The 14,713-nt window shown below is 47.5% G+C and overlaps 1 protein-coding gene across 1 annotated transcript; it reads left to right on the top strand.

Annotated features, from left to right (window-relative positions):
- Positions 1-5,657: 5,657 nt before the first annotated feature.
- On the top strand, positions 5,658-13,953 carry LOC119976350 (somatostatin-like). Its single transcript, XM_038816829.1, has 2 exons — positions 5,658-5,902; positions 13,545-13,953. Exons 1-2 carry the CDS (start codon positions 5,756-5,758, stop codon positions 13,689-13,691), a joined length of 294 nt encoding a protein of 97 aa, XP_038672757.1. The 5' UTR covers positions 5,658-5,755; the 3' UTR covers positions 13,692-13,953.
- Positions 13,954-14,713: the final 760 nt, after the last annotated feature.

Here is a 14,713-nt window from a genome sequence, read left to right as displayed (position 1 = left end):
CGCTGGGTCAAAATTCAGGAACACCATCCCTAACAGCACTGTGGGTGTACCTACACCGCATGGACTACAGCGGTTCAAGAAAGTGGATGAGCTCCACCTTCATAAAGCAGATCAAATAAATGGCTGAGGAACTAAATTTGTACTTTGATTCTGTCTTCGCAAATGAAGATATGAATAATGTACCCGAAGTTCTGAGAAGCACAAGCTTCAGCGAGGGGCTGACGGAAATATGTATGAGCCAAGATTGGTTTGGGGAAATTAATGTGACTGAAGGCAGACAAAGCTCCAGGGCTGATAATCATTATCCCAGAGTACTTCAGGAAGTGGCCATTGAAATAGTAAATCCATTTGTAATCATTTTCCAAAATTCTTTGGACTCCGGAATTGTTCCCACAGATTGGAGAGTAGCTAATATTGGAGTTGATTTATTGTCACGTGTGCCAAAGTACAGTGAAAAGTATTTTTCTGCGGCCGAGGGAACGTACGTAGTAGACACAACAATAATCAACAGAGTACATTGACAAATGGTACATCGACAAACAGTGATTGGTTACAGTGCGGCCAGACAAATCAAATACGTGAACAAGTGCCGCATAGGACATCATGAATAGTGTTCTTACAGGGAACCAATCAGTCTGGGAGAGAGTCGATGAGGAGTCTTGTAGCTGTGGGGAAGAAGCTGTTCCTATGTCTGGATGTGCTAGTCTTCAGACTTCTGTACCTTCTGCCTGATGGAAGGGTCTGGAAGAAGGCAATGCCTGGGTGGGAGAGGTCTCTAATAATGCTGTCTTCCTTCCTGAGGCAGTGGGAGGTGTAGACAGAATCATTGTGTGGGGATGGCAAGCTTGTGTGATGTGTTGGGATGAGTTCACCACACTCTGCAGATTCTGGCGAGCTTGGGCTGAGCAGTCGCCATACCAAACTGTGATTCAGCTGGATAGGATGCTCTCTATCGTACACCTGTAGAAGTTTGTGAGAGTCAATGCAGACATGCCAAATTTCTTTAGCTTCCGTAGGAAACAGAAACATTGTTGGGATTTCTTGACTGTTGGATCACCATGAGTGGACCATGTCATGTGAGAGTACCTTTAAGAAATAGGTGTTTATAAATGGGTGTATATAAATATCTGTAATAAGAGTACCTTTAAGAAATGGGTGTTTACTACTGCAGTGATGTTAGACAGTGGGTGGCGCTGGGCGGTCTGTCAGCTTTTTACTTTCATTTTTGAGCAGGCTGCAGGGTGTGTTTTAGTTTCGTTTTCAGTGTTGGAGCTGAAGCCAGACCAAGCAGGTGTACTGCTGTTCTCTCTGCCATCAAAAGACTAACTCTTGATCATTTGGTGAATTCAGAATTATAAACGTTCTCAGTAGTGAATGTAAACCTAATGTGCTTCTGTTGAAAGGTGTTTCTTCTGTCTTCTGGATGTTGTTTGGGAAGTTATTTAGGATTACTTGGTGTTGTATTCTTTGGGGGTTGTATTTGAATTAATGGTTGCTAAGATGTTCACTGTAGGTTTTAAAAAGGTTAACTTGAGTTCATAGAATAAACATTGTTTTGCTTTAAAAAATACTTTTCCATTTCTGCTGTACCACATCTGCAGAGTGGGCCATGTGCTCCCTATAACACAATCTATTAAAAGCCGTGGGTCAGATGAACTCCATGATACACTTTGTGGTTCTCTCAACCCTGGCCCATAACAACCAGGACTGACTGTTGGTGATGTTGACCCACGGGAACTTAAAACTATCGACCATCTCCACTTCGGAGCCATTGATGCAGACGGGAGTATGTGTCGTGCTGCGCTTCCTGAAGTCGATGATCAGTTCCTTGGTCTTTCTGACATTTAGAGAGAGGTTGTTTTCGGTACACCATGCAACCAAATGATCTATCTCCTTACTGTAGTCTGATTCTTCGTTGTTTGAAATATAGCCCATCACGGTCATATAACTCTGCTATTCAAAGAGGCAGGTAGAGAGAAAACAGGAAATTATAGACCAGTGAGCCAAAAGTCGGTAGTAGGGACGTTGATTTGATTTGATTTATTGTCACATGTACCGAAATACAGTGAAAAATATTTTTCTGCGGCCGAGGGAATGTACACAGTATGTACATAGTAGAAAAAAGAATAATCAACAGAAAACATTGACAAATGGTACATCGACAAACAGTGATTGGTTACAGTGCGGTGACCCCCAGGAACATAAAGCTGTCGACCATTTCCAGTTCGGAGCCATTGATGCAGACGGGAGGGTGCGTCCTGCTGCGCTCCCTCAAGTCGATGATCAGTTCTTCGGTCTTTCCAACATTTAGAGAGAGGTTGTTTTCAGTACACCATGCAACCAAGTGATTTATCTCCCTCCTGTAGTCTGATTCATCATTGTTTGAGATACGGCCCAACACAGTCGTATCATCTGCAAACATATGGATTGAGTTGGAGTTAAATCTTGCCACACAGTCATGTGTGTATAGGGAGTAGAGTAGCGTACTGACCACACATCCCTGTGGGGCTCCGGAGTTGAGGATTATTGTGGAGGAGGTGCTGTTGCCTAACCTGACAGATTGCAATCTGTTGGTGAGGAAGTTGAGGATCCAGCTGCACAGTGAGGGGTCAAGTCCAAAATTGCAGAGTTTGGTTATTAGTCTTGGCGGGATAATGGTGTTGAAGGTGGAGATGGAGTCCATTATCAAGGATTTCTTGGTGGGCAGCACGGTAGCATGGTGGTTAGCATAAATGCTTCACAGCTCCAGGGTCCCAGGTTCGATTCCCGGCTGGGTCACTGTTTGTGTGGAGTCTGCACGTCCTCCCCGTGTGTGCGTGGGTTTTCTGCGGGTGCTCCAGTTTCCTCCCACAGTCCAAAGATATGCGGGTTAGGTGGATTGGCCATGCTAAATTGCCTGTAGTGTCCTAAAAAGTAAGGTTAGGGCGGGGGGGGTTGTTGGGTTACGGGTATAGGGTGGATACGTGGGTTTGAGTAGGGTGATCATTGCTCGGCACAACATCGAGGGCCGAAGGGCCTGTTCTGTGCTGTACTGTTCTATGTTCTATGATTTCATATCACATTTAGAAAGCAGTGGTATAATCAGGCACAGTTAGCATAGATTTACAAAAATGAAATTATTTGAAGATGTAACTTGTAGAGTGACCAGGAGAACCAGTGGATGTGGTTTACTTGGACTTTCAGAAGACGTTTGACAAAGTCTCACATAGCAGATTTCCATGTAAAGTTAAAGTGCATGGAATTGTGGGTTGTGTCCTGAGATGCATAGAAAGTTAATTAGCAGAGAGGAAACAACAAATTATAATGAATGGTTCTTTTACTAGACAACATAGTGGTGCAGTGGTTAGCTCTGCTGCCTCACGGCACCGAGGTCCCAGGTTCGATCCTGGCTTGGGATCTTTGTCCATGTGGAGTTTGCACAGTCTTCCTGTGTTCACATGGGTCTCAACCCCAAAATCCAAAGATGTGCAACCTACCTAGACTTGCCATGCTAAATTGCATCTTAGTTGGAAAAATGAATTAGGTGCTCTAAATTTAAAAATAAAATGGCTCTTTTACTGATTGGAGTTGTGTGTTATATATATTATATAATAATAATAATTGCTTATTGTCACAAGTAGGCTTCAATGATGTTACTGTGAAAGGCCCCTTGTCGGCACATTCTGGTGCCTGTTCGGGGAGGCTGGTATGGGAATTGAACCTTGGCTGCTTGCATTGTTCTGCATTACAAGCCAGCTATTTAGCCCACAGTGTAAACCAGCCCCACTGGTTGATATATTAATGATTTGGATGAGGGAACTAAATGTAATATCCCCAAATTTGCAGATGATACAAAGTTGGGTGGGAGCTGTGAGGAAGATGCAGAGATGCATCACTGGGATTTTGACAGGCTGAGTGAGTGGGCATGCACATGGCAGATGCAGAATAATGTGGATAAATGTGAGGTTATCTGTTTCAGGAGAAAAAATAGGAAGCAAATTATTATTTGAATGGATGTAAATTGAGAGAGGTGGATACTCAGCGAGACCTCAGCGTTCCCATGCATCAGGCACTGCAATTAAGTGCGCAGGTGCAGCAGGCATAAAGAGGGCAAATGGTATGTTGGCCTTCATAGCGAGAGAATTTGAGTATGGGATAGAGATGTTTTATTACGATTGTATAGGGCGTTGGTGAGGCTACACCTGAGGTGGGATTTGCCTGTCTGCCAGATGCATTTTCCTGCCTAGCACGCCCCCGCCACAGTGGGATTCTCCTTTCCCGCAGCCAGCCAATGAGGTTTCCCATTGTGGCTGCCCCACGCCATCACAAAACCCACAGGTGTGGGTGCGCTGCCGGTGGACAGGAGGATCCTGCCAATGGAGAATTCCACTGCTGCAGTATTGTTTGCAGTTTTGGTCTCCTTTTCTGAGGAAGGATGTTCTTGCTATAGAGAGAGCACAGCAAACGTTTACCAGGCTGATTGCTGGGATGGGAGGACTGGGAGGCTTCTGCCATGCGCAAGTATCGCCTCTGACCTGGAAGTGCGCAGGCTCGGATCAGCAGCTGGAGCTGTGAGCTCCAGAATGGCTCCCTGCTAGACCCTTGCAAGGTCAGTGAATCTGTGGCCTTTTGATGCCAGTTTTCCGAGCGCAAAAGGCCAGAGTTTTCATGACGGCATGGGGACATAGTCCCTGAAACAGAGAATCCAGCCCAGATTCTTCATAATAATATTTTATTGTCACAAGTAGGCTTACATTAACACTTCAATGAAGTTACTGTGAATAATCCTTAGTCGTCACATTTGGGCGCCTGTTCGGGTACACAGAGGCAAAATTCAGAATGTCTGATTTACCAAACTGCACATGGTTGGACTGGGAGGAAACCGGAGCAACGGTAGGAAACCCTCGTAGGCACGCAGAGAATGTGTAGACGCTGCACAGAGACCCAAGCCTGGAATCAAACCTGGGACCATGGAGCTGTGAAGAAACTGCAACCCATTCCGCAGTGCTCTAGTATATTCAATGTTCAAGGTGTTTTGTGGATGAGGGTGTTTACCTGCCTTTCCACTTGTTAGTAAAGCCAGCCCCACGCCTCCATTGGCCCGACAAAGCCGCAACTCACAGGCCCAAAGAACGGATGAGCCCCATTCACCCTCTCAACTATGATAAAAACAGTAAGAAGTCTTACAACACCAGGTTAATGTCCAACAGGTTTGTTTCAAACACGAGCTTTCGGAGCGCAGCTCCTTCCTCAGGTGAATGGAGAGGTACATAACTCTCCATTCACCTGAGGAAGGAGCTGTGCTCCTAAAGTTCGTGTTTGAAACAGACCTGTTGGACTTTATTCTGGTGTTGTAAGACTTCTTACTGTGCTCACCCCAGTCCAACGTCGGCATCTCCACATCATGATAAAAACACAATATGATGAACGGGGCTGCGAGTGGATGGTTACATTCACATTCTGGCCAAGAATCTGCTGTGCTTCATGTACAGAAATTAGACAGGCTGGCCAAGAGGTGTCACATTATTGAAGAGGCGGCAACCAAACTCAGATCGCTAGGAGCAGGAAAAGAGACCAATTGGAGACTTGGTTGGGACCCTCCTCCGAATGTGTGAGCTGGTGTGAGGGCGGCTTTAAAAGGAGCTTCCCCGATTGCAGGGACAGAAGGATCGGAGCTGTCCACAGAGCCAGTGCTGAAACAGCCGCCAATTTCAAAGCGTTTGGAAACTTTTCTCCTTCTCGCTGTCTCTCCCGTTGATCCTCGCCTTGTGCAGAGATGTGGTGCAGCCGCCTTCAGTTGAGCCTGGCTCTCCTCTCCATCGCCCTGGCAGTACTGAGTGTCAGCTCAGCCCCCCCAGACAACAGGTATCGCGGCGAAATCCTGCAGAGAGCCATGGCAGCCACAGGAAGCGGGGGGAAAGCGGTAAGGACCCAGCAAAAAGTCACATTCAATAGAAATGATAGTTTGTGTTCATCCCGCTCATTTCGAATGGAAACCAGCACTGGGAAATAACTGATTTAATTCTGATCTAGTGAGAAACCCCACTTTTGACAGGACTATAGTATTGAGAGTGAATGTGCTTTATATAGTGTTGGGGTCACTTAATAATAATAATCTTTATTGTCACAAGTCGCCTATATGAAATGAAAATCGCTTATTGTCACGAGTAGGCTTCAAATGAAGTTACTGTGAAAAGCCCCTAGTCGCCACATTCCGGCGCCTGTTCGGGGAGGCAGTTACGGGACTGCAACTGCGGGACTGTTAACACTGCAATGCAGTTACTGTGAAAGCCCCTCGTCGCCACATTCTGGCACCTGTTCGGGTACACAGAGGGAGAACTCTGAATGTCCAAATCACATAACAGCACGTCTTTTGTGACTAGTGGGAGGAAACTGGAGCATCCGGATGAAACCCACACAGACACGGCGAGAACATGCAGACTCCACACAGACAGTGACCCAAGCTGGGAACCGAACCTGGGACCCTGGAGCTGTGAAGCAACAGTGCTAACCACTGTGCTAATGTACCACACTCATTGGTTTAGAAGGGATTCTGAGCGGGTTTGATCTAAATTACAGGATTCCTCATCCATGGAAAGAGCTCTTGTTCTCTCCAATCCATATTCACATCCACAAAGAGGATCAAACAAGAAGTAAACATCATTCAACAAACTCGAAGAACTTACTGCTCCCCTCTCTCCCCAAAACCCCTCTCCCATCCCAACCCACCCCTTCTCTCTCCCCAAAACCCCCTCTCCTATCGCAACCCACCCCTCCTTTCTCCCCAAATTCCCCTCTCTCCCGAAACTCCCTCTCCCCACCCCAACGCCCTCTGTCCCCGAACCCCATATCCCATCCCAACCCCAATCTCCTCTCTCCTCAAACTCCCTCTCTCCCCACCCCAACCCCAACCCACTCTCACCCCACACCCCCCTCTACCATCCCAACCCCAACCCCCCTCTCTCCTGAAACTCCCTCTCCTATCCCAACCACCCCTCCTTTCTCCTCAGAACCCCCTCTCCCATCCCAACCCCAACCCCCTCTGACCCCAAACCCCCTCTCCCATCCCAACCCAAACCCCCTCTCACCCCAAACCCCCTCTCCCATCCCAACCCCAACCCCAACCCCCATCAATCCCCAACCCCCTCTCACCCCAAACCCCCCTCTCCCATCCCAACCACCTCTCCCCAAACTCCCTCTCCCATCCCAAACCCCACCCCCTCTCTCCCCGAACCCCATCTCCCTCCCCAACCCCAACCACCCTGTCTCGCCAAACTCCCTCTCGCCCCACCCCAACCCCCTCTCACTCCAAACCCCCCTCTCCCATCCCAACCTCCCTCTTTCCCCAAGCCCCCATCTCCCATCCCAACCCCAATCCCCTCTCTCCCCAAACTCCCTCTCTCCCCACCCCAACCCCAACCCCCTCTCACCCCAAACCCCCCTCTCTCATCCCAACCCCAACCCCCCTCTATCCTGAAACTCCCTCTCCTATCCTAACCCATCCCTCCTTTCTCCCCAAAACCCCCTCTCCCATCCCGACCCCAACCACCCTCTCTCCCAAAACTCCCTCTCCCCTCCCCAACCCCCTCTCTCCCCAAATCCCATCTCCCATCCCAACCACCTCTCCCCAAACCCCATCCCCATCCCAACCCCCACCCCCTCTCTCCCCGAACCCCATCTTCCTCCCCAACCCCAACCCCCCTGTCTCGCCAAACTCCCTCTCTCCCCACCCTAACCCTCTCTCACTCCAAACCCCCCTCTCTCATCCCAACCTCCCTCTCACCTGAAACTCCCTCTCCCCACCCCAAACCCCTCTCTCCCCACACCCCATATCCCAGCCCATTCCAACCCACTCTCCCCAAACCTCACCTCCCATCCCAACCCAGGCCCCCCTCTCTCCCCAAAACCCATCTCCCACCCCAACCCCAACCCCCCTCTCTCCCCAAATCACCTCTCCCCACCCTCCCTACCCCACCCTATCCCTATCCTGCCCTGTCTGTGCGGAGTCTGCACGTCCTCCCCGTGTGTGTGTGGGTTTCCTCCGGGTGCTCCGGTTTCCACCCACAGTCCAAAGATGTGCGGGTTAGGTGGATTGGCCATGATAAATTGCCCGTAGTGTCCTAAAAAAGTAAGGTTAAGGGGGGGGGTTGTTGGCTTACGGGTATAGGGTGGATACGTGGGTTTGAGTAGGGTAATCATTGCTCGGCACAACATCGTGGGCCGAAGGCCCTGTTCTGTGCTGTACTGTTCTATGTTCTATGTTCCCCAAAACCCCCTCACCCATCCCAACCCCAACTCTCCTCTCTACCCAAATCCACTCTCCCCACCACAACCCCCTCTCTCCCCAAACCCCCTCTCTCCCCACCCCAACTCCCTCTCCCCAATCCCACACTCCCATCCCAACCCCATCTCCCCAAACCCCCTCTCCCATCCCAACCCAGCCTCCTCTCTCCCCAAACACCTTCTCTCCACCCTGATCCCCTCTCTCCCCAAACCCCAGCTCCCATGCCAACCCCAACCCTCCTCTCACCCCAAATCCACTCTCCCCAACCCAATCCCCTCTCTCCCCAAACCCCATCTCCCACCCCAACCTCAACCTTCCTACCTCCCCAAGCTCCCTCTCTCCCCAAGCCCACTATCTCCCCAAACTGCCTCTCCCCACCCCAATCCCATATTTACCCATCCCAAACCCCTGTCTCCAAATTCCCTCTCCCATCCCAACCCAACTTTCCTCTCTCCCCATCCCCTCTCTCCCCAACCCCTCTCCCTCCGTACACTTTAACCACCCTCCTCGCCCCAACCCAAACAAAATCTCCCACCCCAACTATCTCTCTCTGCCCATACCAACTCCGTAAGAAGTCTTACAACACCAGGTTAAAGTCCAACAGGTTTGTTTCAAACACGAGCTTTCGGAGCACGGCTCCTTCTTCAGGTGAATACCAACTCCCTTCTCTCTCCCCAACCAAATCCGCTCTCTCTCTCTTAACCCCAGACCCCTCTCGCCCCATCTGTCAGCCCATATCATCAAATCTCTGGGATTCCTACCCAAACGCATTTGGTCCTGTTTCATAGAATCATAGAATCCCTACAGTATAGCAGGAGAACATTTTACCCAGCGAGTCTGCACCAACCTTCAGAATGAACACCAAGGCCCACACCCCCTGTAACTCCACCTTACCCTTGGAAAATAAGGGCCAATTTAGCCTGACCAATCCACCCAACCTTCACATATTTGGACTATGGGAGGAAACCAGAGCATCGGGAGGAAACCCACGCAGAAACAGGAAGAAAGATCAGACTCCACACAGACAGTGACTTGAATCCGGGACTCTGGCGCTGTGAGGCAGAAGCGCCAACCACTGTTTACCCATTTGATTAGATCATTGGAATATTTTCGAGGAGCATCTGAGTCTCTCTCAGTAACCTCCATTAGCCACCTAGAATGAGGCAGAGTGAACCCAAATCTTGCAGCAAAATCACTTAATTTGAAAGAGATATTCAGTCCAATTATGTTATAAATTGTCTCCATAAGAACATAAGAACTAGGAGCAGGAGTATGCCATCTGGCCCCTCGAGCCTGCTCTGCCATTCAATTAGATCATGGCTGATCTTTTGTGGACTCAGCTCCACTTTCCGGCCCGAACACCATAACCCTTAATCCCTTTATTCTTCAAAAAACTATCTATCTTTACCTTAAAAACATGTAATGAAGGAGCCTCAACTGCTTCACTGGGCAAGGAATTCCATAGATTCACAACCCTTTGGGTGAAGAAGTTCCTCCTAAACTCAGTCCTAAATCTACTTCCCCTTATTTTGAGGCTATGTCCCCTAGTTCTGCTGTCACCCGCCAGTGGAAACAACCTGCCCGCATCTATCCTATCTATTCCCTTCATAATTTTAAATGTTTCTATAAGATCCCCCCTCATCCTTCTAAATTCCAATGAGTACAGTCCCAGTCTACTCAACCTCTCCTCATAATCCAACCCCTTCAGCTCTGGAATTAACCTAGTGAATCTCCTCTGCACACCCTCCAGCGCCAGTACGTCCTTTCTCAAGTAAGGAGACCAAAACTGAACACAATACTCCAGGTGTCGCCGCACTAACACCTTATACAATTGCAACATAACCTCCCTAGTCTTAAACTCCATCCCTCTAGCAATGAAGGACAAAATTCCATTTGCCTTCTTAATCACCTGTTGCACTTGTAAACCAACCTTCTGTGACTCATGCACTAGCACATCCAAGTCTCTCTGAACAGCGGCATGCTTTAATATTTTATCGTTTAAATAATAATCCTGTTTGCTGTTATTCCTACCAAAATGGATAACCTCACATTTGTCAACATTGTATTCCATCTGCCAGACCCTAGCCCAATTCACTTAACCTATCCAAATCCCTCTGCAGACTTCCAGTATCCTCTGCACTTTTCGCTTTACCACTCATCTTAGTGTCATCTGCAAACTTAGACACATTGCCCTTAGTCCCCAACTCCAAATCATCTATGTAAATTGTGAACAATTGTGGGCCCAACACGGATCCCTGAGGGACACCACTAGCTACTGATTGCCAACCAGAGAAACATCCATTTATCCCAACTCTTTGCTTTCTATTAATTAACCAATCCTCCATCCATGCTACTACTTTACCCTTAATGCCATGCATCTTTATCTTATGCAGCAACCTTTTGTGTGGCACCTTGTCAAAGGCTTTCTGGAAATCCAGATATACCACATCCATCGGCTCCCCGTTATCTACTGCACTGGTAATGTCCTCAAAAAATTCCACTAAATTAGTTAGGCATGACCTGCCCTTTACGAACCCATGCTGCGTCTGCCCAATGGAACAATTTCTATCCAGATGCCTCGCAATTTATTCCTTGATGATAGATTCCAGCATCTTCCCTACTACCGAAGTTAAGCTCACTGGCCTATAATTTCCTGCTTTCTGCCTACCTCCTTTTTTAAACAGTGGCGTCACATTTGCTAATTTCCAATCCACCGGGACCACCCCAGAGTCTAGTGAATTTCGGTAAATTATCACTAGTGCATCTGCAATTTCCCTAGCCATCTAGGGGCAGCAGGGTAGCATGGTGGTTAGCATAAATGCTTCACAGCTCCAGGGTCCCAGGTTCGATTCCCGACTGGGTCACTGTCTGTGTGGAGTCTGCACGTCCTCCCCCCTGTGTGCGTGGGTTTCCTCCGGGTGCTCCGGTTTCCTCCCACAGTCCAAAGATGTGCGGGTTAGGTGGATTGGCCATGCTAAATTGCCCGTAGTGTCCTAATAAAAGTAAGGTTAAGGGGCAGAGGGGTTGTTGGGTTACGGGTGTAGGGTGGATGCGTGGGTTTGAGTGGGGTGATCATGTCTCGGCACAACATTGAGGGCCGAAGGGCCTGTTCTGTGCTGTACTGTTCTATGCTCTTTTAGCACTCTGGGATGCATTCCATCAGGGCCAGGAGACTTGTCTACCTTTAGCCCCATTATCTTGCCCATCACTCCCTCCTTAGTGATAACAATCCTCTCAAGGTCCTCACCTGTCATAGCCTCATTTCTATCAGTCGCTGGCATGTTATTTGTGTCTTCCACTGTGAAGACCGACCCAAAAAACCTGTTCAGTTCCTCAGCCATTTCCTCATTTCCCATTATTAAAACTCCCTTCTCATCCTCTAAAGGACCAATATTTACCTTAGCCACTCTTTTTTGTCTTATATATTTGTAAAAACTTTTACTGTCTGTTTTTATATTCTGAGCAAGTTTACTCTCATACTCTATCTTACTCTTCTTTATAGCTTTTTTAGTAGCTTTCTGTTGCCCCCTAAAGATTTCCAAGTCCTCTAATCTCCCAGCAATCGTTGCCACTTTATATGCTTTTTCCTTCAATTTGATACTCTCCCTTATTTCCTTAGATATCCACGGTCGATTTTCCCTCTTTCTTCCGTCCTTCCTTTTTGTTGGTATAAACCTTTGCTGAGCACTGTGAAAAATCACTTGGAAGGTTCTCCACTGTTCCTCAACTGTTCCACCATGAAGTCTTAGCTCCCAGTCTACCTTAGCTAGTTCTTCTCTCATCCCCTTGTAATCTCCTTTGTTTAAACACAAAACACTAGAATTTGATTTTACTTTCTCACCCTCCATCTGTATTTTAAATTCCACCATATTGTGATCGCTCCTTCCGAGAGGATCCCTAACTATGAGATCATGAATCAATCCTGTCTCATTACACAGGACAAGATCTAGGACCGCTTGTTCCCTCGTAGGTTCCATTACATACTGTTCTAGGAAACTATCGCGGATACATTCTATAAACTCCTCCTCAAGGTTGCCTTGACCGACCTGGTTTATCCAATCGACATGTAGATTAAAATCCCCCATGATAACTGCTGTACCATTTCTACATGCATCAGTTATTTCTTTGTTTATTGCCTGCCCCACCATATCGTTACTATTTGGTGGCCGATAGACTACTCCTATCAGTGACTTTTTCGCCTTACTATTCCTGATTTCCACCCAAATGGATTCAACCTTATCCTCCATAGCACCGATGTCATCCCTTACTATTGCCCGGATGTCATCCTTATATAACAGAGCAACACCACCTCCCTTACCATCCACTCTGTCCTTCCGAATAGTTTGATACCCTCGGATATTTAACTCCCAGTCGTGACCATCCTTTAACCATGTTTCAGTAATGGCCACTAAATCATAGTCATTTACGATGATTTGTGCCATCAACTCATTTACTTTATTCCGAATACTACGAGCATTCAGGTAAAGTACACTTAGGTTGTTTTTTTTACCTCTGTTTTGAATCTTAACATCTCCAGTTTTATTCCTTTTGTTATTACTGGGCCTATTCACTGAGCTCCCCTCAGTCACTGTACCTTATACTGTCGCCCTTTTAGATTTTTGACTATGTCTTCTCTGCCTTGCACTTTTCCCCTTACTTCCTTTTGCTTCTGTCCCTGTTTTACTACCTTCCAACTTCCTGCATCGGTTCCCATCCCCCTGCCACATTAGTTTAAACCCTCCCCAACAGCTCTAGAAAACACCCCCCCCCCCCCCCCCCCCCCCCCCCAGGACATCGGTTCCAGTCCTGCCCAGGTGCAGACCGTCCGGTTTGTACTGGTCCCACCTCCCCCAGAACCGGTCCCAATGCCCCAGGAACTTGAATCCCTCCATCTTGCACCATCTCTCGAGCCACGCATTCATCCTATCTATCCTGACATTCCTACTCTGAATAGCTCGTGGCACTGGTAGCAATCCTGACATTACTACTATGTTGACATGAAGCTCCGAGCACCGGGATTGGTTCATTCCAGAGGTTTTCTCACTCTTTCCAAAGTCAACCTCCCCTTGAAGGGTTCATGATTGGGGGATGGAAGGGAATCGAGTAATTTCTCAGCTTTCTAATTGCGAATTGGGAGCTTCCCAATTTATGAAGATAATTTCACAAAATTGGAATTAGCTCATTGTAGATTTATTGACGGAAGTTTCCCACATTCACTTTTTGAAATCCACATCCATTTGCGGGACTTTCTTCCCTAATCTATTTCTGTTGTTGTTCCCAGGAGTTTCCAGATTATTTCCTGCTGTCCGAACTGGAAAATGCCAAGAAGGAAGGTCAGAGTGACACTGAGGAACGTAATCTGAAGCGGGCAAAGTCCAGGATGTTCAGAATATCCAAAAATCCGAACAAACGCAAACATGGGGGATAGGGAGCGAAGACCAGGCTGTGTGAACCTCTTCTGGAAATCCTTCACACTCTGTTAACTCTCCGAATTCTCCATAGCAACCCACACTCTCAGAATGTGGCATTCAGCTAACTAATTAAATCATGTGGAGAATGATTCTATTTGATTTATGTAAGAGCAGACAATTGGTTTGAATTGTCCAATAGCAGGCCAGTTTGAATGATGACTGGATTGAGTCACTATTTTTCATTAATCTGTTGCAATAAAATCTCTGTTTGAAAGTGGACCATTAGTTGGACTTTGTTCTCTGGGAGATGGGGCAATGTAGCCGAAGGGACAGAATTAACTCGGGTAGTTTTCAACACCAGTCTGTGTCCAAAGGGACAGAGCGAGGGGAGTCATTTTCCACAGTTGTGACTTTGTAAATCAGCTCTGGGTGGAATCGCTCTGGGTCACAGTCTGAAATCTGGGAAATGTTTTGCTGAAAGTTCCTCCGTGAATTCAAAGTCAGGGGAGACAATGAATGGACGGATATTAAAGGGGGTTCTGCTCTGTCCAAAGCAGCCGTGCTCTGTGATTGCCGTAATCTGCAGATGTGCAAACTATCCACCTGCACACCAGCATCACGCTGTTAAAAGTCTAACCTGGTCAATGATAGCAGCAATCTGCAAATCACAAACCTGCTTCCAGCCTTCCCTTGTAAAGCGGGTTTCCATTGAAACCTCTGATGCGATTTTGCACCATGTGGAAATGTCAGTGTAGGTTCTGCACAACACCAGTGCTCCATACAGGTGCTTAAATGTGTTCTACCCGGAACATTGCCTTCCACCATTCCCTATTATGCCTATAACAGTAAGAAGTCCAACAACACCAGTTTAAAGTCCAACAGATCTGTTTCGAACCATTAGCTTTCAGAGTGCAGCTCTTTCATCAACAAGAAGCGGAGATTAGAAATCAGGCGGACATTGCAGCAATTGCCCAGCCACTGAATGAGGTCTCAACCTCACAATGTCAAAAAAAAGGTCCTGCACTAATAGCCGAGAACT

The sequence above is a fragment of the Scyliorhinus canicula genome, chromosome 13, assembly GCF_902713615.1.
Source record: "Scyliorhinus canicula chromosome 13, sScyCan1.1, whole genome shotgun sequence".
NCBI lineage: Eukaryota > Metazoa > Chordata > Chondrichthyes > Carcharhiniformes > Scyliorhinidae > Scyliorhinus > Scyliorhinus canicula.
This window is presented reverse-complemented; position numbering and strand designations above follow the sequence as displayed.